The 27,857-nt window shown below is 38.7% G+C and overlaps 7 protein-coding genes across 7 annotated transcripts; 3 read left to right on the plus strand and 4 right to left on the minus strand.

The window, feature by feature from the left end:
* The first annotated feature begins 115 nt into the window (after nt 1-115).
* Nucleotides 116-763, plus strand: LOC137746022 (large ribosomal subunit protein eL39z/eL39x). Its single transcript, XM_068486073.1, has 3 exons — nt 116-170; nt 264-367; nt 476-763. The coding sequence occupies exons 1-3, from the start codon at nt 168-170 to the stop codon at nt 522-524; spliced, it is 156 nt and encodes a 51-aa protein (XP_068342174.1). The 5' UTR covers nt 116-167; the 3' UTR covers nt 525-763.
* A 1,547-nt stretch (nt 764-2,310) lies between these two features.
* LOC137708417 (uncharacterized) lies at nt 2,311-5,019 on the plus strand. The gene is made up of 5 exons (XM_068447495.1): nt 2,311-2,757; nt 2,853-3,570; nt 3,896-4,296; nt 4,455-4,553; nt 4,666-5,019. The coding sequence occupies exons 1-5, from the start codon at nt 2,627-2,629 to the stop codon at nt 4,877-4,879; spliced, it is 1,563 nt and encodes a 520-aa protein (XP_068303596.1). The 5' UTR covers nt 2,311-2,626; the 3' UTR covers nt 4,880-5,019.
* Nucleotides 5,020-5,114: 95 nt separating this feature from the next.
* Nucleotides 5,115-6,873, minus strand: LOC137708425 (uncharacterized). The gene is made up of 4 exons (XM_068447507.1): nt 6,436-6,873; nt 6,001-6,112; nt 5,691-5,822; nt 5,115-5,591 (listed from the first exon to the last, which is right to left on the minus strand). Exons 1-2 carry the CDS (start codon nt 6,792-6,794, stop codon nt 6,100-6,102), a joined length of 372 nt encoding a protein of 123 aa, XP_068303608.1. The 5' UTR covers nt 6,795-6,873; the 3' UTR covers nt 5,115-5,591; nt 5,691-5,822; nt 6,001-6,099.
* Nucleotides 5,213-5,774, minus strand: LOC137739184 (uncharacterized). Its single transcript, XM_068478758.1, has 2 exons — nt 5,740-5,774; nt 5,213-5,591 (listed from the first exon to the last, which is right to left on the minus strand). The coding sequence occupies exons 1-2, from the start codon at nt 5,772-5,774 to the stop codon at nt 5,213-5,215; spliced, it is 414 nt and encodes a 137-aa protein (XP_068334859.1).
* A 1,190-nt stretch (nt 6,874-8,063) lies between the features above and the next one.
* LOC137707982 (DNA replication licensing factor MCM5-like) lies at nt 8,064-12,952 on the minus strand. The gene is made up of 18 exons (XM_068446945.1): nt 12,603-12,952; nt 12,354-12,497; nt 11,976-12,155; nt 11,774-11,872; nt 11,515-11,651; nt 11,311-11,416; nt 10,979-11,110; nt 10,823-10,900; nt 10,536-10,640; nt 10,298-10,389; nt 10,082-10,214; nt 9,894-9,989; nt 9,618-9,712; nt 9,430-9,520; nt 9,121-9,230; nt 8,868-8,997; nt 8,616-8,717; nt 8,064-8,352 (listed from the first exon to the last, which is right to left on the minus strand). The coding sequence occupies exons 1-18, from the start codon at nt 12,888-12,890 to the stop codon at nt 8,269-8,271; spliced, it is 2,202 nt and encodes a 733-aa protein (XP_068303046.1). The 5' UTR covers nt 12,891-12,952; the 3' UTR covers nt 8,064-8,268.
* Nucleotides 12,953-13,396: 444 nt separating this feature from the next.
* On the minus strand, nt 13,397-24,403 carry LOC137748933 (dicer-like protein 4). Its single transcript, XM_068489127.1, has 25 exons — nt 24,008-24,403; nt 23,448-23,625; nt 22,588-22,698; nt 22,046-22,186; nt 21,871-21,943; nt 21,562-21,626; nt 21,255-21,395; nt 21,036-21,164; nt 20,435-20,573; nt 20,208-20,304; nt 19,703-19,895; nt 19,411-19,571; nt 19,124-19,330; nt 18,721-18,980; nt 18,361-18,635; nt 17,867-18,288; nt 17,510-17,610; nt 17,092-17,297; nt 16,739-16,948; nt 15,671-16,135; nt 15,267-15,539; nt 14,852-15,178; nt 14,394-14,715; nt 14,202-14,313; nt 13,397-13,984 (listed from the first exon to the last, which is right to left on the minus strand). The coding sequence occupies exons 1-25, from the start codon at nt 24,124-24,126 to the stop codon at nt 13,837-13,839; spliced, it is 4,875 nt and encodes a 1,624-aa protein (XP_068345228.1). The 5' UTR covers nt 24,127-24,403; the 3' UTR covers nt 13,397-13,836.
* A 2,176-nt stretch (nt 24,404-26,579) lies between these two features.
* Nucleotides 26,580-27,857, plus strand: LOC137739275 (uncharacterized). Its single transcript, XM_068478862.1, has 3 exons — nt 26,580-26,826; nt 26,992-27,198; nt 27,379-27,857. Exons 1-3 carry the CDS (start codon nt 26,580-26,582, stop codon nt 27,855-27,857), a joined length of 933 nt encoding a protein of 310 aa, XP_068334963.1.

Consider the following 27,857-nt stretch of genomic DNA (forward strand, 5'->3'; position numbering starts at 1 on the left):
AGATACTGTCCAATAGGCCATAAAACCCATAATCTAAATCAGGCCCAATTGTTCAACGGAGCCCAACGTTATAAACTATATATTACAAGACTCGGCAATTAGGGTTTCCTATTGCTAGGGTTTTGTCTGCAAGTCGCTCCTCCGTTCACCGAGCTACTACAGCGAAGATGGTAAGCCAGCTCTCTCTCTGTCTAACTGCATCTTCTACTCGTTGACTTCTGTCTTCTTCTTCTGATATTTTATATCGGCGGTTGGATTTGCAGCCGTCACACAAGTCTTTCATGATCAAGAAGAAGCTGGCGAAGAAGATGAGGCAGAACCGACCCATTCCTCACTGGATCCGCATGAGGACCGACAACACCATCAGGTTATAATTAAGGAGACCCCATTTGATTTTGTTTTACTATTTTTTACATGTAGATTTTGTTCTTGGAAATCGCTTCTGCCGGCTTTAATACGGTGCCATGTGCTTCAGGTACAACGCTAAGCGCAGGCACTGGCGCCGGACCAAGCTCGGGTTCTGAGGTGGACCACCTGCTACTCTATATCTGCCACTTGGTTGTCAAGATTTTAATTCTGAGAAACAGATGGAAACTTTTTATGTTTAATCAAATTGGGAACTTCCATAGAGTCCCGTTGCGGAGATTGCTTTATGAAATTGGCTTTTGATTTGTAGTTTAATTTTATTTCGAGTATTGGGTTGGACCAATTTTTGAATTTAGCTGAGTTAAATCTGAATCATGACTACCCAATGCTTTTATTCTGTTTTCGTTATGTTTTGTTAATGTCATGCTTGGGTCTTTCTTAATTTGATTCTATTGCGGATTGTCTGTATGATCTGATTAGTGATATACTTGTTTGGATGACTGATTTGGTATGTTGCATTTGCCTCGTAAATCTTGATGAGGTGATGTGTAGTTCATTTTGTACTTACTGTGATGGATATAGAATTTGGAACATAGCAGCAATGATTCCACCCAGCCTCAGTAATCCATAAGGTTTTCTGGTCAAAATAGTTCAATGTTTTTGTTGTTGCTTGGATACATTGCGTTTATAGTTACGTTGATGTGGAACCATGTAATTGGGAATGTAAATAGATTTTCTTCTGTCTCGGTACCTCATTGTTCACTCTACGCAATGCAATTGAACTTGAAGTTTGAGGAAGTATCTTGTCGGTTTACTGAACAAGTTCCAAGTTAGAATAGTAATGCCCCCTGGTGGGATTCTAAAGAGAGTTCTTTTACGGTGGATATATGACTGATGGAGTGCAGTGAATTTTCTAGTTTCTGTGTCGATGTCAAATTGCTTTCCAAGTTGAAATTTGGCGTTATTTTCTACTTTATGTTTGCATGTAGTATGAACTAGGACAGGAAGTTTGTGTTTCTGTTGGCGTTGTGTTTCCTTTGGGAGACTAGCAGTTTCCCTGGCGTTTTATTAGGCTTTCGCATAAGCTGTTTTGCCCAACTTATATATGTATATATAAAATGCATGCTTCGGTTCCTTTTACAAACTTAGGACTCATTTGGAACTGTTTTTATAATGACTAAAAATGTTTTTGAAACCAATCTTTATTAAAATTTCAAGTGAATTTTAGAAAAGCACTTGAAGTGTTTTTTACATGAAATGCATGATTGATGTTTCTTGCAGTAAGCCTTTTAAGTGCTTTTGGAACATATAACTGCTTTCTTTAAAAGCATTTTTAGTCATTTTAAAAACATTTCCAAACGTTCACTTAGTATTACGAGTCTAGTGATATTTTTATTCATTTGTAAGTGGGAGGTCTTAAGTTCGATGATCGTCAAAGATGAATTTAAATCATATTATTGCAAGTTCATTGTGAAGTTAAGTTTTTTTTTTTTTATCTTTAATATAAATAATATTGTTTGTTAAAAAAAATAAAAAATAAAAAAACTTCCAAACGAGCCCTTGTAATTTTAGTTTCAATGCCCTTCTCCATTTCTCAAACGAAGAGGAAAATGAATATTTTTCATTATGAGAGAAAACTTGTGAGTTAGTCCAGTCGTGTAATTTTTAAGATTATTTTTTTAAACAAATGATATTATTTATATAAAGAGATATGGGAGTGGGCCTCAATATCAAAAACTACCAGATTTTGATCCTACTCCTCTTGGAAGAAGAGGATCCTCTTCTGAACTCAGGATGAAGATCCTCCTGACCGATCCAACTGGATCGTTTAAATTTAATTCAACGATTATAATTATTATAATTTTTAAAAAATTCTCTTATTTGAAGCCGTTTAATTAAATTTAAACAATTCAAATGAACCAATCACTTCCTAAGCTCTTTCCACTCATCTTCAAAACAGCCGCCTTACTTCATGTCAGAGCACGTGAGACATTCTAATCGCGCAACCGTAACAGATATCATCTCTCGTTTAGAAAGATTTGGGCCTCTTAAAGGCATAATGATAGACGTGATGCCGTGATTGGGCAGCGTGTCAGATTTGGTGTAATTTCATTCCCGCCAGTTTCATTTCCCGCCAATAGTCGCGTCAATTAGCAAATGACATACCCCACCGACCCGCTGTGAACGGCCTCTTCTCTCTCTATCCCTCTCCAGTTTCCTCTCTCCCTCTCTCTGCCTCCAATCGTTGCAATACTCTCCAATGGCGTTTGAGAAGCTCACAGACTACGAGCGCAAGAGGCTCGAGAACATCCGCCTGAACGACGAAAAGATGGCCTCCCTCAAACTCCAATCCATCAAAGCCCAAGTCTCCGCCTCAACCAAACGCCCAAGGTTCTCTCTCTCTCTCTCTCTCTCTCTCTCTCTCTCTCTCTTTAAATTCACTATTTTCTTGAAAACCCGTTTCTAATTTCTGGTTTTAATTCTAGGGTTGAGATCAAATCGTACAAAGTCAGTCCGAAGAAACAACCCAAAACCCAGACCCCAATTGTCATGAGGCGGTCTTTACGCACGCGCGGATTACCGCCAGATGCGAACGGCCTAAGCGATGAGGCTCTCGAATCCATGGCCAAAACCATGAATTCTTCAAGCCCGTCGAAGGGATTGCCTTGCTATATTGGTCCTCTTAGCATGAAAGACGCTTACAGAGGAGTGTCAGATCGAGCTCTAATCGAAGCAATTCTGGATATTTCGAAGAAGCCCCAATTGGACGCTTCAGTGAAAGGTGAAGTTAAAGGCGAAAATGGCAGATTTGAAGGTGGAAAAGTTGAAAGTTCGTGCTTTTCAATTAGGAAGGAAGTAAATGAAGTTAAAATTGGTGTGAAGATGGAGCCTTTGAGTAAGGGGATTGGTGGGTTTACTCGTGGTTTTGTTAAGAAGCAAGGAAATGAAATGTGGAGTAGTTTAAAGTTGGAGTCTTTGACTCTAAAACCGGAGAATGTCGCGAGGGTTGTGCCCGGGAGGATTATGAATGTGAAGTTTTTTCCCTGTACTAGTTCGAATATGATTGCGGTTGGGAATAAGTTTGGGAATATTGGATTTTGGCATATTGATTCTAAGGAAGATGAAGAAAGCGGTATCTATTTGTATCGTCCGCATAATTGTCCCATTTCTGGGATTTTGATTCAGCAACACAGTATGTCAAAGGTAATTTTTATCTGAATGATTCTTATATGATAACTTGATTTGAGTGTTGAGACTTGAGAGAGAGATGTTCATGTTTACGATTCGAAAGTGAAGATTTAAGTTCTGTTAAATTCTCAGTTATGTTTGCTCACACACTAATATACTTTGTTCTGCTGAACTTCTGGGTGGTAACATAAGAAAATGAGTTTGGTGACAATAAGGCGGAAACTCATCTTTCCGAACATTGGCACTGTTTTGCAGCATGCTTTTATGTGAGCAATCACTTGAATGAATTCGAGTAACTCTTGTGGTATATGCTAACATATGATTGTTGAGTTATGTGCAGATCTTTACTAGTTGTTATGATGGCTATATCCGGTTGATGGATGCCGAGAAAGAGGTGTTTGATCTAGTATATTCCAGTGAGGACACTATATACTCTATGTCCCAACAGTCGAAAGATCCCAACTGCTTATATTTTGCTGAGGGCCACGGTGGTTTAAGCGTCTGGGATCAGAGAACGGGAAACTTGTCAAACCAGTGGTCTTTGCACGAAGACAGAATCAATAGCGTTGACTTTAGCTCAGCAAACCCTAACCTCATGGCCACTAGTTCCACAGATGGAACTGCCTGCATTTGGGATCTGAGAAGAATCGTTGCAGATAAAACTTTACAAACAATTAGCCACAATAGGGCTGTGCATTCTGCTTACTTCTCGCCTTCTGGAAGCTTTCTCGCAACGACAAGGTAGCCATCTTACGCCTTTCTAACTTAAAGTCGTCTCTTTTTCTTCCACGCTGCAATGCTATGTTATAACAGTAATGTTCTTAAGTGGTGATTCATGAAATGGATTTGCATTGATCTCACTAGCTGTGGCCAGACTAATCTTCCTTGTCTTCGTGTAGTATTGACGACACAGTTGGTATATCAAGTGGGGTTAATTTTGAGAACACATCAATGATATACCATAATAATAAAACCAGCAGATGGATTTCTAAGTTCAGGTATGATTTTTACCAGATTTTGAAATTTTCAAATGTTTCCGACTTTCCTTTTGCTAGAACGCGGTCGCTTTTTCTTTCGCTTTCTGGCAGCTGACTTTAAAACTGGAAACAGGGCAATATGGGGGTGGGACGACGCCTACGTCTTCATTGGCAACGTGAAAAGAGGAGTAGATGTGATCTCCCCAGTTGAAGGAAGAACAGTGCTCACTTTAGAGAGCCCGCACATGACTGCGATTCCATGTCGATTTGATGCTCACCCTTACAATGTTGGGATGCTAGCAGGATCCACTGCTGGAGGCCAAGTTTATGTATGGACATTGGGATAGGAAATTTAGCTTCTCGACTTGCATGTAGTTAGTGAAAACATGACAAGTTTTGTACCTTGAACTTTAATTTAGTGAAATTGTTGCATGGCACGAGCTACTTTAGTTTAGTACCGACCCTAATTTACGAGGATTTTGAACTTCTCTGGCCAACTGGCCTAACCCATGTATATTGTTGTTTCACGAGCATGTCCATAAACATATCGAATGAGAACCTTGGTTCGAAGAACTTAAAAAATGAATGAGAAATTAAGCATTAATTATAATTCATTTTCTTCCAAGAGGTTAATTCATGTGGGAATAATTCTTCATTACAAGAAAGCACAGCCAGTGCCATCAACTTCCCAAGCCACCATGGTACAACAATCCCCTTGAACCAAGCCCTCCAAATAACCAGTAGTTGGAGCTTCGGTTTTCACCAACGATGTCATGGACACAACCCAAAAGGGGGAGTGAGCCATGAGGAGTAAGTGGCGGCATTGCCCTCAGGCCAGCCCTGGCTCTGGCAAACTTCCAATCTTTTAGGACAGGATAAATGGCACGTGCCTTTGGCAGAAGCTCTTTAAGGGCTTCCCTGGCTTCATCTGCAAATACATTTGGTGATGAATTTCTTGATTTCCATTCCCATGTCGAGCCCATATACAAACACCGAGGACGCTGAACAGCGAACCAAGCATCTGACAATATCAAGGGGCCAAGGCTTGGATACGCCTCTCTTAAACAAAGAAATTTATAGTATGAGTTTCGTTTTGTACATATATCACAAAATTTTGGGCCATTTAGATGCTAATACAAGGCAGAGAAGAAAGTTTACCCTATGTCATCAGGAAGCTGAAGATGTGCAAACAACACCTCTGCATAACCTCAACGGAAGCCTCCCACCAAGCTCAGGAAGCATGTCTGCTTTCGCACCTAGACATACTATTACTGCCTGGTATTCCCCTAACTTCAAATGTAATCAGATGCGAATATATGAAAAGATGCACCGAAATTGCAGAATCCTTAAACTATAAGAAATACGGAACACAAACAGAATCATCACATACAAACATCTTATAAGAGAGTCGAAGAAGTCTACAACACGAGCCCTAATTAAAGCTTGAATCAATTGCACGGGTCGTTACCTTCTAGGTCTAAGAGTTTGTGAACTGAACTCTTGTGCAAATGCAATTCTCTGACTCCGGAGCCAGAAGCACAAAGTTCCTTCACCAAATTTTGACATGCTAAAAACAGTGCCTGGACAAATAACCATGAGAACAAGAAATCAATAAAAACAAAAAGCAAAAGCATCTCAACTAAAGAGAGAGATAGGAGGGAAAGAGGTGTCAGCGCTTAATCATCCGGACCTGCAAATAGCGTTGAGGATGAATATTAACAGAATTCACACCGGATGAGCACACTGTGACCAACTTACCTGATCCACTTCATCAAACCCTTTTAAGATAACTAAAATGCGCACAAATGCAACAATGCATGAATGATGAAGTGGAACACAAAGATTTCAAATTTAAATCCAATTGAAAACTGAAAGAAAGGAATTTGAAAAAAGAAAAGCGAACCTTCTTCTAACAATTGGCATTGGGCCGTCAGAATTTGGAGCAGCGGAAGCCACGGCGGCGCTCAAAAGGTTCAAGGACTCAGTCCAGCAGTCGGCAGCACGCCACAGAAGCTTGGCTTTAGGGGAATAAGGGTGAAGAAGTCCACCGGAACCGCCGATTCCAACTTCATCGTATATGTCGACGCGGATGTTGGAGTCTTTCGAGCTCTGCTTTAACATGTGCCACGCGACGTAGAGGCCGGAAAATCCAGCTCCGAGCACCGCGTACCGTATACAACTAGGACTTAGACTCGGAGGAGGACGGTGGCGCTGAGTCAGAGAAATCGGGGACCCAACTGAACAAGAAGAAGAAGAGGCCATCCTCACTGTGCCGCCTCCTACCCCCTTTTCTCTTCCTTTGTTTTCCTTATTCAAAACGAGTCCATTTAAGTTTTCGCAAAATTTCACTTTCGTCCATCGTCCTGTTGTTTGTAGGTTAAGACTTTTATTTTGAGATGCCACAGTAACATCCCGACCCCGAACTGAAAACAAAACGTCACCTCACATGATCATGCGTGATTAAATCGGAATATCACCATCTTGACATCTCCGTTTCTTGCAAATCATTGTAGTTTTGTTAGTATTTTATATCCAAAGACACCCAGGGCCGCCTTTAAGAATTTAGGGGCCCTAGGCGAGCTTTTGAAGTGGGACCCTAGAGTTCTCTCACTCCCGATCCTTTGTGCATTGACATATGTAAAAAAAAATTCACTAAATATATGAAAAGTCTATTTCTACATCAAATATCATTAAAAATTAATATTAAAAAAAAAGAAAGATATACAAATATTATTCAAATATTACCCTTCTCGCGTTTTTAGATGCAAATGCACTTATTAAGTTTACATAATCTAATTTTTCAACCAATTCAAACCAAAAGAGAAGTCCCTACCCAGTACGCCAAATTCCAATCATTTTTCTATTGTTACAATGTTGTTACATTCAATAAATGAATGAATTGTTGGATTACAGAGACAACATCTTATAGTTAGGGAAAATACTAGAGTGAAAGGATAATAATTTTCGTATACGCGCCTAGGCAGACGAGGGGGATTTGAATAATTTATTATATTTTATATAACTAATTAATTTGAACATTAAATAATATCATTTTTCAAAAAGGTGAGAGTTTTAGCCTTTTAGGTAGATAATAAAGATATATGTGGTGTGATCTTAAAATAGGGTAATAACATCCCCAAAAATAAACATAAAGGTGATATTTAAGAGAGAAGCAAAAAAAGTAAAAATAAGATGGTAAGGACTATTTAAAGGGAAGAAGACGTGCAGCTATAAAAGAAGATGGTGGGACCATCTTAAGTAAAATCATGCAATTAAAATGATGTTGGGAATAGGGTTGTTTTCTTCCTTGCACGAGGCCGACCCTGCAACAAAAGATTTCCAAATTCCTGCGTATATAACCCCGCATAGCTCCCATCCATCTCTGTCCAAACCTACCTAGCCACCTAAAAATTGGGGGCCCTAGCGGACGCCTACTCTGGCTACCCTCAGGGCCGGCTCTGAAGACACCTATCAATTTTCATTAACTTTTTGTACGAAACTGTCACATGGAAGATGCATAGAAGGGTGAACTTGAAGAAACGTGGTTTCACAATTATATTTACATGGTAGACAAAGAGCTCTTTCCATAACACATCGAAAAAATTGGACGAAACACAAACTAGTGCAGAGCTGAGGCACATTTGCCACTAAGACTACAGAAGCCATAGATAACTGTCCTGTAAATGTGTAGGTCACTACTGTTTAAGATGTTAGGAAAATTATTATTACAAATAATTTATGCTTTGCGTAAAATAACGCGTCTTTCTCGCTTGTATTCGACTTCATCCCTCTGGTGCATAATAATAAGAGCTCTTCTCACCTGCAAATAAGTAGTAGTGATATCAATGAAAGCACCAACAGACTCAAGATTGTTCAATTATTGAAAAGATGTTGGCGGAAGCTGAAATAGTCCTTTTTCCGATGTTCATTTGTCCCTGAATCACACTAATGCGTGTGATATTATCAATATTCGAAAGACAATTCAAACCGAAAAGCATCAAATCCCAACCATCGTACTTTTCCAGATTTGTTGCTTACGTACGGAGGCAACTGTAATGGATATTTAATCAAATTCGTACTTACAATGGATTCATTCATCCCCATTCTTGTGAGCTCATCGATCAGCTTTCTCTCTGATATGTGGTTCCCAATGCCTACTCTTCTCCTTATCTGAGTTTCAGCTTGCTGTTCGAGGGTCAAAAAATATGCACACGTTGGAAAAGAAAATGGTACGAGAAAGATGAGAAAGAGAACGAAAATGATATCTTATCTAGAACTCAGTTGCTTCTTTTATTTTCTTGTAGGAAAGACGACAATGAAATAGTTTCTACTAACCTTAACTTCATTCGCCATCTCGCCAGTGAGATTGACTTGTTGCTGTATTCCAGACTTTGCCGCGTCCATTGTGGCTGCATTGAATAGTCTTATTGCTTCACGAACATGCTCCTCAGTAGCTTCGTGGCGCCTGAATTTGACATTGTGGTTTTCGTTATCAAAGTTCTAGTCCCCATTCCTAATAAAAAAACATTACGACTGGAAGTCCTAACTCCTAAGCGTCAGTCAGTGTCACTAATACAGTAATACTTACAGTTGCATTTTCGCAAGGGCCTCACTCAACCTCACTATAGCTTCAAGCTGCCTTACGGTGATTGGGACTGCAGCAGCCTCTCCGGTTTCATTTGCTAGCTGTCTCATGTCCTATAAGAAAATTCGTGAAGATGACGTCAATTGGAACCTTCTGAACAATACACCAATAAGTAGACCCCGTTAACGGAGAAATCCAATGGAACTCCCAAAAAAACCTTTTAGCAATGACCTACTTCTTTGAGTACCATATGAGAATTTTTGGGTTGGCATCTGTTCAATCCTCAATACAATAAGTTAACAGCAAGAATACCTGTCTGATTTTCACATAATTACTCTGCAGCTCTCTCGACGCAGTTTCTGATAAACGGGGGTGGCATTCAGTTCGACAATATTGTATGTACCTGCAAATGTTGAAAAAAAAAAAATTCAGCAAATTATTGATATTTCAATGGCAGCATTGGATATGTATGTATGAACTTGTGCTTCAAATTGGTATACCTCTTCAGCCAATTCTCTTCTTTAGAAACTACTCTACCATCACCAAGTGCTGCACCAGCAGACGCGTGAACCTTTATGATATGACTTGCTATAATCTGTCATTGAAAAGCTGAGTCAAGTTACTGATGGAAAAGGAAGTACAATCAAAGTGGACCAGCAGTGACACTCAAAGATATAGTACATGTTTGGTGTTGAAATGCCCACCAAAATTAAAAAAAGAATTGTACTCCCAAAGTACTTAAGCAAAACACTTCGAACTGGCAATATTAAAAATACCTTATCCTGACTGTACATCCTGATATCTTTAACAATGAATATCAAGTCAAATCTCGAAAGAATTGTCGTCTGCAGATCGATATTATCCTGAGCAGTCTGAAAGAAAGCAAGAGTGTCAGTTAGTATTCAAAGAAATCACAAGTTGCAGGTGAAACTCTTAAAATGGATCAACTAGGGTGACAGTGTACCTTAAGATCGTCATAACGTCCAGATGGAGGGTTAGCAGCTGCAAGCACAGAGGTTCTAGAATTAAGAACGGTTGTTATTCCTGCTTTGGCAATGGATATGGTTTGCTGCTCCATGGCTTCATGAATAGCAACCCTAAGCCACAACAATGTAGTCTATTATAACTCCATGAAAATACTAAGTTAAGCAGATCAAGATCTCTATCCAGCTTGCATTACCTATCCTCTGATCTCATTTTGTCAAACTCGTCAATACAGACAACACCTCCATCCGCTAAAACCATGGCTCCTCCTTCAAGATAAAACTCACGCTGGGTTGCACCGAGAAATTGAAATTAGAGACATTTTCATACCAAAGGAGAGGACAACTACCTCACTAATATTTTGTGAAAGGCATTGCAAACCTAGAGACAACAAGTATCCGTAAATTAAAATCAAATGAAGATCAAGAACTTACAGAACTGCTATCCCTGATCACAGAAGCTGTAAGACCAGCAGCTGATGACCCTTTTCCTGAAGTATATACGGCCACCGGAGCTGTCTTCTCGACGAACTTAAGAAACTTTACAGAAGAGTTGAAATCAAATCAGCATGTGCTATTTGTAGAATGGAAGAAGAGCATAAACTGTCTTATTCTCACTTGGCTAAGAAAATAGGTCTTAAACTAACAGAGATACTTTCTGCGATAAATTGTATACTGCCACTTATTTTGTGAGCCCATAAAATAAATATAAGAGAACCAACCTGTGATTTAGCGGTAGATGGATCCCCCAAAAGTAAGACATTAATATCACCTCTTAGCTTCACACCATCAGGCAAATGCTGCTCACATGAAGATGGGTTGTTAGTTGTTACCATCAATAAACCACACATGTACTAAAAGACAAATTCAGGATATACCTTTCTAGATCCCCCGAACAGAAGACACGCCACAGCCTTCTTTACATCTTCATGACCGAATATAGAGGGAGCAATTTTCGAGCATATATTTTTATAAGCATCTTCTGAAGCAAACTTCTTGAATTCTTCTATCTGCAAACATATGAAAAATGGTTGAAAAATCATATTACTGGTTCCATAACAAAGCCTACTTCAATTAAAATATGACAAAAACATTCACCATCTAGTGCTTGAATATATACTGCACAATTTCATGAACACCTATATTTTAACTAACTAGCAGTGTGGAGAAGACGTTAAAGATATTCCCAAATATTGAGTTCAACCAATACCTCGTCTTGTGTAAAAGCAGCGGGACCGCGAGAGTTGGCATCAGTTGCTTCTTCTATTCCTACCACTCTGATGTAAGGCTGCCTAACAGCAACTGCTCCTTTGTGACTACATAGAACCGAATAGAGTAAACATTGAAGTTAAGCAGTGAAGTGCAGAATACAAAGATATTAAAATATTCATCTAAAAGTTATAACAATCCTCACGATGTGGCAGAATTGGAAGCTTGATAGATGCTATAAATGCCCATGATGGTTAATCTTGTGCCAGGCACAATTGTCTGAACAAGATGACGGTCCACAGATAGAAGCATATTTCTTGGAAGCTCTCCGGTAGGTACATCCTTCATAAACCGTGGTGGGGGGGGGGGGGGGGGGGGGGGGGGGTGGTGTGGGGGACCACTAATTAATGAACATTCCATAATTCAATTTGAACTTCGTTTCCTTAATAAATTAAGATCATCACCTCTGGATTCTCTTGCAATTTCAAGGTTTGCTGATCAACATACTTGCTCTTATCAGGAACCACAACCCACGGATCAAGCGGACAAGGTTCTTCTCCAGGCTAAACATTTCCAATCCCTTGTATTAGATGTCAAACTAGAAAAGAAAGCCAATGCAAGACAAACGCCGAAAGAAAGGAAGATAAGAACAGGAATATAACAAACCTGAGGAATATGGTTGCAAGAGCGAGGGACGATTGCCCCACCAAGACCTGGCCGGCAAGGTACCCTCTGCACATTTTTACAGTTCTTACACATGACAATCACATAAGTCGCCTTCGCCTTGACCCTCGAAGCAGCTATAGTGATCCCGGAAACCTTGATGAGTTTTGATATACATTGTGCCTACAATAATTTAAAAGCAAAATTATATATCATAACCAAACCATAACTCCTAAAAAATCACACCCCCCGATTTTCATTGCTCAAATAAACAACTTTTTCTGTTCGATTAGAAATAAAAGTTTAATCATTTTCCCAAACTTTCTCATCAACCAAACAGAAGATACAAAGACCAAGCCAAAAAACAAAGAAACAACCAACCCCGAGCTGGCGCATGGACGCCGGGTCCTCTTTGGAGGTCAGCAAGATCTGAACATCCTCCGGCACCCGTTCCTCCAATTTCCCTTCGTTTCCCGGAACTTTCGTCTTCAAATTCGCCAAAACCTGACCGGCGGCGTTCTCAAACTACAAAATCCCCAAAATTAAAACAAATCAAAATTAATTAACAGACAAATAAAATGATTAAATGAAATCGATAGGGGATAATTAAACAAGAGGTCAAGTTTTAACCAGAGGCAAGTAATCGGAGGGGGCAGAGCGGAGCCTTGCGACGAGGTCGGCGTCGAAAGAATCGAGGTCTTCAATGTCGACGAGAAGGTACTTAGGGTTGTGGAGGAGGCTCTCCCTGTAGGAAAACACATTTTTCTGGGTCTCAAAGCTTCGGATGAATTCCTTGAATTTCTGGAGGACCGAGTGGCGGGTAGCAGCTGCGGCGTTGCTTCCTGGGTCTCCGCCGTCGCCGCCGAGCGACTGCGCTTGGTCGCTGTAATAGATCGCTCCTTCGTCCCACCCTGACATGACTCTGCTCTCTGCTCTATGCTCTCTCTCTCTCTCTAGAATTACAATGTTAAGTCCCTCTCACTTTCTCTCTCTAAAATGCTCCCTCAGTGGTCTAAAAAGGGCAAATGACTGTAGGGCAACCGCGCGAAGGAGGAGTACGTCTTTTGGCGGGAAGAATTTGGCGGGAAAGAGGGCGAGGGTTTATCCGCCAGTGGAACGTGACTCAATGGTTAATAATGGACCTGTAAATTGGGCCGGACAGGCCGGCTCACCCTGAGGGGCAGAGGCCCAAGCTCTACGTGGCCCTTTTTTTTTAATTTATTATTATTAAAGGTAGAGCGAGGATTTGAATTGAGAGCATTACAATAACTTAGGGAAGGATGAAGTTTCGAGCTCAAGACATATGGATGAGAACCAACACCCTATCAATTAAAATATTCGACCACATGTCGTAATCCTAAATTGATACCAATCGTAAAGAGCTCGTGAGTAACACTTCGCCTATATAAAATGGCATGTAAACAGAAGAGAAATGCTATTACGTTACTAGTTCCATGTGAGAGTGTTAAGTACAAGGACACTAAGTCGATAATATCGTCTCGCTGTATATAAGGAAATATGACAATATTCTGTATATATATGTATGAAAATGCTCAATTGCCAAACAGTTTGGCACGTTATATTGTCAGACTGTCAATCTGAACCATTAATTACGTAAATTAATGGTAATTAAGGGTTCAGATTGACAATCTGACAATATAACAAGCCACATTGGCTGGCAAGAGAACATTTTAATACATATACATACATTTTATACGCAAACAAACATCACAATCTGTCAACATATATTTCGCGTTCAACCCACAAATCATAAAAAAAAACTAAAAACAAAAATAAAAAAGATTGTTCATCAGGCAAAGTTCCTCCGATCTCAAGGGCTAAAAGATGGTGTGGTTAGCCACTCCTACATAAAACCTCTGTTTTTCAAGTACCAAAGTGCCCCTTCTGCCGCACTCTCTGCTGCTGCTTTCTTTTTCATATTAGGTTCTCCGAAGCACTCTAACAACGTATCTGGATCTTCTTCTATCTTTACTACAGCCTTGTAGGTGAACCTGCAAAGGATTTGAATAACAAATCAATACAAAAAGTCTTACTACAAACCGCAACTTAGAAAAATTAAAACAAAATGTAACATATGATAGGCGAGACGAAGGTGAACCTCGTACATTTTTATTTCAGTCTTCAATTAAGATTTTGATTCCTCATAAAATATTCTTCTAAGTTTTAACATACCATAGTTTTATCACTATGTTGACAATATATACTTACGATTTTAAGTGGCTTGGTCCTTCTTCATTGCAGCACTCAAATAAGGGAGTTTCCCAGTAGTTAGCGGCACAAACTTCATACAAACGAGATCTTGATGTTGCCGTGTGTGTACCTGGAAGATTTTCTGAGTAAGAAAATTTCAAAAGTATCCCATACTTGATACCCTGTAGGTACAAGAAACATTAACAGTACCTCCGGATTGCGAGTTAGCATCATTCTTAGAATTTTCCCTGGTCTTATTGGGCCGCATTTTGACTGCTCCAGATGAAGATGGGGATTGTCGTACAGGTTTTCTGCAGGAAGAGTGACCGTTTCTCTCTTGATTGATAGGATGCCCTTGGGAGTTAAAATTTCGGCGGGAAACTTCTTGTACATTTAAGTTATCAAATCCACTTGCATCAAGAAGCACAACATCTATTGGTGTTTCATCATATCCAATAAGTTTGGCTTCCATCTCGCTGCTTGACTTTAAGACTTCCTCCAATGAGTTAGTCATAGGTATGTTGCCTTGAGCCTGCAATTCCGAGAATGATCCCCAAAATTAGAACTTTAATTACTGAAGGAGCTAGTTTTATACAGTTGAACACTTGAAGGAGCTAGTTTCTTAGAGTTGAACCCTAAAATATTAAACATAAAGCATACAGTTTTACCTTCAACTTGTCGAAAATCAGTTGTGCACAAATTCTTATTCCATCCTTTTTGTTCAAGCTGGTCGTAGAAGCAGATACACAAACATTATTCCCATTCACTGTTGCACAAACTGAATACTTTTTACCCATTTTTGTTGGTACAAACTCAAGACCCCATGAATGAGCTTGGCAAAGTTCACGTAGTTCCCTAATAGGACTAAGTTGCAAGCTGGAAAAGCTCATAATTGGTTTCAGAAAGGATAGCATTATCTCCCAAACACGATTCAAGTTGAACCCTGTATCAAGAAGAATTGCGCCCAGACAGGACTCTACCAAGTCGCCCAGAGCCTGAAGCAATAAACTTAATCGTTAAAGATTCGGATGAAGTTAACACCTTATTAATACTCCAAAGGAACATAGAAATCTAAAGGCATACCTTTGGACATTTGGGCCCATCAAGCAGACCTCTATCTGATGCAGCTGTTTCAATGAAGCCCACATAACTTTCTATCGCCTCTGAAAGGCTAGAGGAATCACTGATTAGAAACTTGTGGAAGGACCGATCTACTGCAACATTAGCAAAGGCTTTATTATTCACAGACACTGATCTCAAATCCGTTAATTGACCAGGCTTCAACTTTGGATAAACTGAATACAGGTACGAGGTGATCAAGTAATCCAAGACGGCATCCCCAAGAAACTCCAATCTCTGATAAAAACATCAAGGCAAAGAAAACTGAAGCAAGCATAATACAAATTGTTCGAGTGCAAGCTAGTTTGCCAAAGTTATTAGGCAGATGGGAAAATTTTTGGAAGTAATAATGACAGTAGAGGGCTTACCTGATAGCAGCCTCCTCCATGCTTGTTGTAAGAAGGATGTACAAATGCCTGTAAGAGCAGACCTCTGTGGAGAAACTTATACCCTAATAAATTTTCAAGGGCAGCAATGTTCATGCAAGCAGAAAGTGGGATGTATCTAGAGCTTGCTATGCATGCTTCAGTAACTTGTGATGGTTCGAAGTCTACTTGTATGCCAATCCACTTAAGAAATGCAGTTGCAGCTATAAAGCCACTGTCAACTACGAATGCTCCAACAAGGGCTTCAACAACATCAGCAATGGTTTTCTTATATAACCAATGGTGACCCTTACTGCATCTGACCTCACTAGCACTTGTGTGATTTACATCACCGGATAAGTCATGAGAATGAATAGCTCCTACTGTCTCCTCGTTACAAATTCTTGGGCAAGGTCGGCCTAAAGCAAAGAACTGAGAGGGTTCAAATGGTTGATCCCGTATGTATACCTGAGAAGGGAGAGCACAATTATGCACTATAATTTGAGAAAAATTAAAAGCAAGTAAATGTAAAAGGTGCCTTGTATTTCATTGAATGATTTTCAACGTGACAGTGTAGAACATGGAGCATAGGTAACAAGAAGAAACTTTGCCAAAGACTTCAAAGAAACAAGTAGGGAGGTCACTGAACTCGAGAGGGCAACATTGCACAGAAACATTTAATTTTGTGCAGATGATTATTACTTCCATAGAAGAGTAACAATTTATTTCAGAGCTGTTTTTTAAGCATTTTGGAGGTAAACATGTTTTTCACCTATCATCCCGGTTGGAAAGAGACACTTGATAAACCTTGAGAAATAACATCAGTGGATGGATTATTTGTGGCAACTAATGTCAGACACCAAGGAAACATTCAGAGATCAATACGTTTAAGTAGCGCCAAGAGATTATTGAATGAAAGTATGAAGTAACTGCAATATATCAAGTATCGACATCAAGTATAGACAGCAGTAAACCAAACCAAAAATATTTAACGTGTTATAAAAAAAATCATAGATGAATGGAATTTGGAAAATAAGAATCACTTCCACAAAGAATAAACTAAAATTCTACCTGTAAGTTGCTTCTCATGGCTAGCTTGAATAAATTGGAATTGTTTACCACATTAGAACGCTTCCTTGTTAGTCCCCCTTCATCAAGGCTACCATGCCGAAGGAAGAAGTGTCGCCCAACAGCAAACTTAAGGAAAGCATCACCAAGTATTTCAAGCCTTTCAAGGGAAAGCCGCTCCTGGCACTTCTCAGTTGTGAGTGCCTCTAGAACCTTGTATAAAGAAGATTTAACATCAGGGGATTATGAATGGTCATTTGAATACTTGTGTTGGGTAGTATTATGGCCAAATTAGAACAATAAAGTATTTATCAAAAAAACAATACTCAAAACAACATTGTGGAGAAAGGCCTTACTCTCTTGGCAGTAACTGCACCTCCCTCTGGGAATGAAGCAGCTAATACATGCTTCAGTTCGATGGCGACAAGCAGGTTTTCCAGCCGGTGCATGAGTGATGGTAACAAAGATATTGAACTCCCAATATCTTTGGAAAATCCTATTACCTTCAACTCGCAAAGCTCAGGTGGCAAGCTAATAAAATACTCCTCTAGTTGTGTCGGTCCTGTATTAATAACATAATAAACTTATACATGATTCTCATGCATGCATGTATTGATTCGTTTGAGTAGTCTGACAAAAGTGAAGCAATGTTTGAGGTGAAACTTTTATAAATCCAAATAACATATATCTGAAACGCAGTGCAGAAATATGACCAACCAAACCACCTCCATAAAAAAGAACTGTGACAGGAAACAAATTCCAACAAGAAATTACCCGAATCTTCTTGCCTTCGGTTGTGTAGCAAGTTGTGTAAAGAGAAAAGTGGTTTGGCATGCAGAAGCTGTTGCTCAGGGTATTTAAGGTGAATGCCAAATCTGCTCAGAATGTTTAAACAAAAGTGCCATGAAAAATAAATGAGAAATAGAATCTGTGAAATTAAAGTTTATTCAGATAAGGTGGATGGAAAGAAATTCATGTATAAAACCCGTCACATACAAAAAAAACATATATTTCCAGTTAGCACAAAAGTTTGAACAAGGTAATGTGCTAATATAAGATGTGCTCAAAAGAGAATATATGTTGACAACTTGACATTAATCGACTTAAGAAACCAGGAAAGCAGCAACTTACTTTTGAATTAAATGGTCCACATAGGTTAAAGTGCCCGAGTTTTTATATTGGCTGTAGCCATTCTTTTCTCGAACAACATCAGTGATGAAGTAAAATGATTTCTTATATGGGACATAGACTAAACTATTCTGAATATCCCTTATGCTTTTGTAACCTGATGCAAGCCGAATATCCAAAGAAGGAACTTTCTCTGTAGCATCTCCTGGAGCCCTGAACACTGGGGATGATAAACATTTTCTGATAGTCCCCCAATCAATGCTTGCTATCTTATCATCGTTACCCAACATTACTGGAAGCAACAGGTAGAAGGTTGATGAGCTTGATCTATCATGCCTTCCCAATGGAACATAATCAGAAACAAATTTCATTCGGTCAAGGACGAGCTTGAGGAACATTTCTTGAAAATTTTGTGCCAGCACGATCTACAAAGAGAAATTCAGGAAACTGAGAAAGACTACACTAAAACTAATAACATTTGGGAAGCAACTGTGTACCTCATCTTTGCCAAAATTGGCAAATCCTGAAGGGACCAACTTTGTAATCACAGATCTACTATGAGCGAGATGAAGATCAAGTTCCATTGTTTCGGCTTCAACTGGGAGAGGAGCCTTGACAAATAGACCAAAGCTTCTATAGATCCTGTCCTCAGGAACAGGGTTAAATTTTATATAGTATGAGCTGAGGGAAACAAGGTCCTCCGAACTACTCCATGGCTCTTTTAGTGCATCAGGAACTAGCATTTCATGTAGTTCTCCTCTTGGATCCTCATCTGGTACATATGGAGACAAAGGAATTGAATAAAATAATAACAAGAGAAAAAAAAAAGTCTTGACAGTGCACTGATATTGTTCAACCTTCGGTACTGTCAGAATCAGAAGACACCAACTCCACCTCATTTGCATTGTCTTGCTGTGGTAAGAGAAAGTCATTTAAGGCACCTAATTTATGCAATTCTTCAATGGCCTTTAGACAAACATCTTTTTTGGCATCTTCCATCGAAGATTGTTGTGTTCCGACAATTTGATGGATTGGCGCATTGGAAGGTAAAATTATCTGACAAACAGTTCCCCCCAAGTCATCAAAAAAAAAGAATTTTGGATTGGGGTCAAAGTACCTGCAACAAGAGATACATCTCATCTCAACTCAAAATAAATATTATACAAGTTTTACACAGCTTCTCGAATGAATGAAGTCATAGCCTTTAAATGAAATTGACAAAAGCAAATAAAAAAGCATCAATTCAGCACAAGGGCTTACTCATCATGTGGAAGCTTTGAACAATACTTGTGTAACAATGAGATGCTATATCCAGAACTGATGGAAGCACCAGAAGAATCAACTTTATACACCCTATCTGCCGAACCAACAAATGTCTCACTGGATGTTCTGAAAGCAATTTCCATGTTCATGTGAGCTTCATCTTGTCTGAAGGTTTCTATTAAATCTCTCTCTTTCTGGTTGCCACTGCAACAAGACTCTGACTTAGAAAAGGAAAAAGTATGGGAAGAATGAGTTAACTTCAAACATAAGCATTAAAAAAGCACCTGTTTACCAAAAATGCATATTCAGACTGAGGCATCCGTGCACGACCTCGTGATTGTATAAAGCTAGCAACAGTTTCTGGAAGATCAAATCGTATCACAAGGCAGCACGTCTGAATATCTAGTCCTTCTTCACCAACTTTAGTTGCAACCAATAGATTCAACTGACAAAGCAACAAAATAAAGGGAATTAAATTCCGCCTCAGTATGCACTATGCAGAGGATTATATTATGCATATAGGATATGTCTTCCCACAAAATAACTCTATGGTTAACTAAAAGTATAAATCATTACCTCTCCAGATCGGAACTTATCAAGAATGATTTTCATCTTCTTCCTTGACATATTCATCAGTCTAGAGTTGACTCCTACAAGAAAATCACACTTCCAAGATGCTAGAAACTTGAGGCGTTGTAGTATGTAAGACAAGGAACTCGCAGTAACAATTCTATTGACAAAAATTATGCATTTCATATTTTGTTGCAACCTGAAAGAGGAAATAAAAAATTGGGGTGATAAGTTACTAACTACTACACGTATGATCAACGAGTTAAGGTAAGGAAGGTGGAAGGTCAGAGTACAAGAACATTAGTAAATGTCTTTGTGAGCATGAAACAATGACAAATAGGACATTGGGATTTTCCATAGGCCATGTGCTTAAGTTTTTTGCGATTCTCAAAGTCAAAACATTGGTATCAACTGCAGGCTTCTCAGTAAATGTGGATCATTAGCTTTCATGTGACAGTGTCAGAATGACATAATGGTCATAAAAGATAGAAATACTCCCATAAATACCAACCTAAAGGATGAAAGAACTCCAATAAGACGTAAGAGCTTTCTTGAGAAAAATGGCTCCTTTAAAATATCTATAGAAGATAGATCATCAGCAATGGAATCTGTAGGCACAGATAAAGTAACATCCCCTCATTAATACTATAAGTACTGTTTGCTCACGAACCAAACTTTGCTCCATTAATGATTATAGATCGAAATTTTAAAAAATAAAGGGAAAGTACAAGTAGTTACCTTTTAAGCAGTCAGTAGTAAGGATGCCATCAACCTGAGTCAGATATCTAACACATAGAGAATCATCACCATTATTTCCTTCCTCCTCTATTAGTTCACTCCTTTCCAAGTGATCGCCACTCAAAAGAACATGACTAGCCTTTAAAAGGGAACAAAAAAAAAAAAAACAAAGAAAGATAACCATTGTAAAAGATTAAAAAAATAAATAAAAATCAAGAAACAACAAACAAGTGAGAATAACTAGAGTTGAAACTACAAGAATCAGATTGCAAAATAAGCTTCTTCCTTTTTTTCTCTTTCTTACCACCTTTGCGTACTAAATCACTCACTCTAGACACACTACTCAGGGTTTAGGGACGACATAGGTAACTTACCAAGTCCTTCACATGCACACAACTCAGGGTTTAGGGACAACAAAGGTAACTTACCAAGTCCTTCACATACTCGTTTAAGTATATAGAAAGATAATTGCAGAAAAGGAATCGAGGAAATAGATAATTTAGTATGCATATCAAATATTATCCCTTCTTGTCGCTAAAGGTTACAGTAAGATAACAAATAATTTGACGACCAATAAAATTTTAGAGTTAAAGTTGCTCACTTTTAATGCTCCCCAAAGGCCAAGATTTTCCAAGCAAAACCGTATACTTTCATGCATTCTGTTCAACAGTTTCTTTGTACTCCTTAGACTTTGGTGATCATTTGTCTTCTTACCAAGTTCTGCTATACACTGCCAAAGATAAAGAACCAGGATAAAGAACAAAAACGTTGTAACAAGTAAGAGCCTGTGTAGAACCAAACTAATGTCAAAACAACATGCCTGGTGTTTCATCTGCTCAAGTTTAGTGTAGTAAGTGATATAGGGGCTGGATGCGTCGCTTATAACTGGACCATAATCATACACTGTGATGACAGGAGATGAGACAAAACATTCCAATTCTTTCTTATCAACTGAATAAACCTACAAATAAGGGTGAAATTATGGATTAGCAGTGGGAATCACAAGAACTTTAGATCATAACAGTAATAGCGCAAGTGGCAACTTGCATTTTTTATTACTCTGAAGATAATAAAAGACAGGTTTTCCAACCCATTAGTATCTCAAATTTAAAATTTTCACAACCCACCTTAGCATCAAGTATACTTTCAAGACTATTGATGCATTTTGATAAGTTTTCCCGACTCGAAGCACCTGAAAGCGTAAAAGAAGCATGTAAAAATTTGAGAAACAAAAAGATAAGTCTCAGAAAGATGCTTCAGTTCCGCACAAGTAACACTATCAACGACATTTAATCCCACCAAAACATGCACATTCGCATGTTAACAACACTTTCCACGGATGTTTTATGCCAGATAACTTCTAGACTGATATGATGACAGAACTAATCATTGTGATCAAGATGGAGTTCAGATTCATCAATTTGAACACACATTACCTTTCCCTACAACTGGAGATGCCGTCATGCCAAATATACGAGGATGTTTTGTGGTATTAGCATTGTAAAACAACTGTGGACAAAATTGTCAAGGCAGCTTATGTCAATCAAACTCGGTCTCATAAAGATGCAAATTAGAATGTGTTGTCCAGGCAAGTGTTTGAGAGCTCCTTACTTTCATAATTTCTGCATAGGCATGGTTGCTTTGGACTTGAGCATGATGACATTCATCAAATATCAACAAAGAAATTGACTCCATCTTAATGAAACAGTGACATAAGTTTCGTAGCAGTACTTCAGGGATCATAACAAAAACCTGCATCAAGAAATCAACAAAATAAAAATGTAAAATGATGGACAATTATGAGATTGTATCTCAATTGGTGCAAAAATTATAAATGGTATTCACAAAGCTATAAATTCTATCCACTTACACAAGATGGGCCCATAAGAAACAGTGCACCAGTTTCAGAAAATCCTAATTACTTAAAATTAAACTTCACTTGGTGAACTAGACAGGAATTGGATGGTAGCTCACTCATCTTAGCTTTCTCTATGTTGATATAATAGCATTAAAAAAGGCAACATATAGTACTATACAAATAGGAGGATGTGTGGGTATGGATTTATAGACACTGATGTTCAACCTATCAAAAAGTAGAGAATTCTAAGTGAGAGGAAAATGTAGATATTCATGTCAATCAACTGACTAATTACCTCATATTGTTCAATCTCTTTTTCCCAGTCTTGGTGATACTTCAATTGGTTAGAGCCTCCACAATAAATCCCAACATCGAAACCAAGGGAATCTTCTATAACCCTAGCTTGCTGCAATTTTTTTAGAAGAAAACTAAATAAAAAGAATCCATGGTTTCTCACAGAAATTGTAATTTCAGGCAAAAAGGGGGTAAATAAAAAAATTCATGCATAGATGTAAACTTATTAACATGTGTGATGGAATCGTCAAACAAGAATTGCACTATTAGCATTAAGAACTCATACATAAAGAATCGCAAGCACATAACAGTTTAGATTGCAAGGACTCACACAAGTAACTTTGTATGTGTCTAATATAATAAATAAAATTCAAATCCTTTTTCAGATCAGATACTACTGAGTAATGAAACACTTCTTATTCATGTTTAGCTACAATTCAAAAAAGGAGCATGACAAAATTTTCTTATGCAGTGAGATTGGAGAAACATGCTATAAAGCTATTTACAGCCTAGAGCTAATAGGTAGAGACAGGGTCTATTCCTTCTAAGTAGTCTGCTTGTAAGGAAGAACAGCTTCTTCTGAGTTATGAGTATACAGAATTTTCAATTCATCTATGCTGTCCCTTGGAGTGGATAAGAGGGATAATGAAGTCCCTATGCTCATTTGCATATATCATTAGAGACCACCCGTTGATTTCTAATATATAATGATAAAGTACGCCAACCAGCGCAGAATCCACTTTTCAATTCAGAACCATTTAGTCCAACTGATAGAAGAGCCAAGGTTCAACTCAAACTTAAAGACAACCAAAAATTGCAAAAACAAATTGCCAAGTTCCAAAGGATAGAAGAGCATATCACCTGTTGAACCAGAGCCACTGTGGGTGCAAGAAACACGCATACGCTCTTTTGGGGTTTGCGGATCAAGTGGCGCATCTCGTATATAAGCATGACCGCTATGCGGGTTTTCCCACAACCAGTCCCTAGATACACAATTACGTTCTCCTCCAAAGCTTTCTTGCACAGGTCCAATTGATACCTTCAAAATGAACAATTACAATCACTACAACAAAATCGAAAACATTTCCGAAAACAGATAATTAATAAACCTTGCAAACAGAAGCTTGAAAGTCCAGGTTCAAAATCAAACTTAAAAAACCAGCCTTTCATTCATGTCATTGCTAAGAACATTTAATTCGCAACAACAACCAAAAAACACACGCAAAAATCCACACTTTACAGAAATAAAAGGAAAACTAACTCTTTTTCTCACATTTTCCTATATTTTCCTACATATTTTCTCTGCAGCCAAACAGGGAAAAAGTAACGCGCACAAAAATAAATGAAATTGCAAAAAAGCAACAAACGAAGAAAATCAATAACCCAGATAACAATGTAGTCAATAAACGGGGCAAACATACTTTCTGGCGTCCTTCCTCGGGTCTTTCTCCGGCTTCGAAGCTCCATGACCGGACTTGACCCGGTCGGTAGACGAACCGCCCTGATCAGACGGTGGAAAACTTCCGCCAGCGCCGTCCATGCTACTGGCAGTGTGGGATGATCGGCTTCGCAGTCGGACTCCGGCACCGACCGTCGTCCAAAGCGGAGCGCGAGAGCGTGTGTTTTCTTCAAGTCGCGTTCACTGTCGCTGCGTGACTCTGAATGTCCGTAGGCTCGATTGAATAATGGTGACGACTGACGAGAATCGCGGAATAGCGTGCGAAGTGGGTAGCTTTTGACCACTTGGGCAAAATTCGAGTGGGTCCGGGGTCTCCTGAGATTCTCAGTATTGACGTAAGTTGAGTGCTTGACTTGCTCGAGTTTAGAGTCTCCGACTCTCCGGCTTCTCTTTGCTTTTCATAAAAGCTTATGGGATATAAATAGGATTAAGAAGTAAAATACCAAGTTCTTGATTAGTATAGAAATTTTGTTTGCATAAGTGTAAAGAGTGTATTTTTTTTAGTAATTGATCTCCTAATCAGCACGTGAGAGGATGAACATGATCACGTGAGGTTGGCGGCGGATTTAAGGTGTATAAATAGTGGATTTTGTTATAATTGATTGCCTAATCAGCACGTGAGAAGATGAATGTGCGCACGTGAGGCAGGCGATGGATTCTAAGTGTTGAAAGAATGGATTTTGTTATAAAAGATTGCCTAATCAACATGTGAGAAGACGAATGTGAGGACGCGAGAAGACAAAAAACATGATCACGTGAGGCAGGCAATGGATTCTATGTACAGAAAGAGTGGATTTTGTTATAATTGATTACCTAACCAATACGTAAGATGACAAATGTGAGCACATGACAGGATAATGTGATGCGTATAGAAAGTGTGTATGTCGCAATTATTTTATCACCTATTTTGCACGTGAGAGGAGACGAATGTGAGCATATAAGAATAGGAACGTAGTGTGTAAAGAAAGTAACTTTTCTTAATTACCTAATTAGCACGTGAGAAGGTGAATGTATTGTGTAAAGAGAGTAATTTTTTACCGCCAAATTAGCACGTGAGAGGATGAATGTGAGCACGTGGGAAGATGAATGTATGTGTAAAAAAAGTTAATTTTTTTAATCACCTAATTAGCAGGTGAAATGGAACATATGTGAGCACATGAGAAAATGAATGTATTGTGTAAAGAAAATAATTTTTTTTACGCCAAATTAGCACGTGAGAGGATGAGTGTGAGCACATGGAAAGATGAAAGAAGTGGGTAAAGAAGTAACTTTTCTTTAATCACCTAATTAGCTAGTGTGAGGGAACAGATCTGAGCATGTGATAAAATGAATACAATTTATAAAGAAAGTAATTTTTTATCTCTAAATTAGCACATGAAAAGATAAATGTAATTTGTAAAGAAAATAATTTTTTATTGCCTAATTAACTAATTAACGTGTGAGGATAAATATGAATTGTGAAGAAAGTGTGTCGTTTCTTAATAAACATATATGAGGCATAATAGTGTATTTTTATTTTTTAACGAAATGTGAGGTATAATAATTGATGACTCAACGTCATCGAGTAGGTGTAAGGTGTGGTAAATGATCATCTCACCTATCATTCTTGTAATAAAGGTTCAGGAGAAATATTAGGACATGTTTTCAAAAGTGGAACTTTTTAGAGATTTTCAGTCACTTCATGTTTTGGTATGATTTTCATGCCAATATTAAAGTATTGTGCTTAAAATATAAGGTGATGAAAATTTTATAAAAAGTTCTACTCTAGACAACCATTATCCATGTTAATTTATGGACTCTTAAAGCAGTTCCACCAGACACAAAATTGCGCAGCACCCTGTCAATCTACTCCAACTCACAAAACAGCATGGCACCCAGCCTAAGCCAGGCAACGGACCAGCCTATTTCGAACAGACCCAGAGGCCGGCCTATTTGGCTGGTGCGTGCAGCACACTTGCGACTGGGCGTGAGTAGGAGACAAGGGTGCATGCGGCGGGGCCCGCTTGTCAACCCACTTGTGTTCACCCAAATTAGAGCTACATGGCCCTCCTCAGTGCCGTTGGATTTCCAACGGCTAGTTTATGTAGACCGTTGGATTTCCAAAGGTAAAAAAATTTAAATTTGACTTTTAAAATGGAACGTCCGATCACAGATCAACAGTCCACATTTTTTTCATCAAAAATAAAAATAAAAAAAGGCCCAACGGTCAGAATTATGACTGTTGGCCACGTGGCAGCGTTAACGGTCCAGATTAATTAACTATATTAAAATTATTAAAAATTATGAAAAAATACAGAAAAATTATTAAAAAATACATAAATTTTTTTTAAAAAGTTTTTTTTTTTTTCTATAAATACCTAACCCTCATCTTCCACCTTACACCACATTTCAATATTTTCTACACTTTCTACCAAAGCTTTCATATACTTTTTGTGTGAAAAAAAAATACCAAAAAGCTCATCCTTAATTTTTTTTGTCCATATAAACCATACATCCATCTTCATCGTTTTCAAATCTTGAGTTTTTTTTTTACAATGTCTTCTTCAAGGAGAATGCATAAACAATTTGTGGAGCAACAGAAAAGATTGTTGGCACAACAAGAAGAATTGATCAATCTCGAGGAAGATGGAGGTGGAGATGAGGCTTTCGAATTGGAGGAGGACTCGGATGATGACCATAGAAGGCAGATGACCTCACATTCCCGCCGTGTCATGGAAGTTGTGGGTCAAATAGCCAAACCCAGACGTGCCGCAAACTTCGATAGAAAAAGGGAAAGACGATGTAAAGATCTCTTGGAAGATTATTTTATTCCCAACAGCGTATTCCCTGATCATGTTTTTAGACGTCGTTTTAGAATGCAACGAAGTTTGTTCAACAAAATCATGAGTGCTATTTGCAACCATGATCCATATTTTGTGCAAAAAGATGATGATTTTCGTGTTCTAGGTCTTATTCCAGAGCAAAAAATTACGGCTGCCTTGCGAATGCTTGCATATGGAGTATCTGCAGATCAAGTGGATGAGATTGCGAGGATGGGAAAAACAACTGTTTTGGAGTCTCTGATGCGGTTTTGCTCTGCAATTGAAGCCCTATACACCAATGAGTACCTCCGGACACCCACGCCAAGGGACATGCGAAGGCTTCTGAGGAAGGGTGAGATGCAAGGCTTCCCTCGCATGATTGGAAGCATCGACTGCATGCACTGGACTTGGAAAAATTGTCCAAGTGCATGGCAAGGAGCTTATGGCGACAAAAAATGAGTCAAAAGTATCATTTTGGAAGCGGTGACTTCATTTGATACATGAATTTGGCATGCTTTTTTTGGTGTTACAGGAGCTCAGAATAACCTAAATGTCTTTGCTCAATCTCCAGTGTTCGACGATCTGTTGCAAAGAAAATCGCCCAGATGCACATATTGGGTTAATGGCACTAAATACGACGGAGCACACTACCTTGCAGATGACATTTACCCAAGGTGGTCTACGTTTGTCAAAACAGTGCTACATATGCAGACTGAAAAAGAAAAACACTTCGCAAAATGTCAAGATGGGTGTAGGAAGGATGTGGAGCGTTGTTTTGGTATTCTGCAAGCTCGTTGGGCGATTGTCAGGTTTGTTGTTAGAATGTTTGATGTCGAGGCTCTTCAATCTATCATGATGACATGTATTATTCTCCACAACATGACTGTGGAATATGTGTATAATTATGACGTCGTCGATGAATATGAGCCGGATCCGATGAACAATTCAAGAACACGTATCTACTGTGCTTATAACCGGACCGAAGATCTCGTGCAACACGAGCCGTTATAA

Source organism: Pyrus communis, chromosome 1 (genome assembly GCF_963583255.1).
Source record: "Pyrus communis chromosome 1, drPyrComm1.1, whole genome shotgun sequence".
Classification (NCBI taxonomy): domain Eukaryota; kingdom Viridiplantae; phylum Streptophyta; class Magnoliopsida; order Rosales; family Rosaceae; genus Pyrus; species Pyrus communis.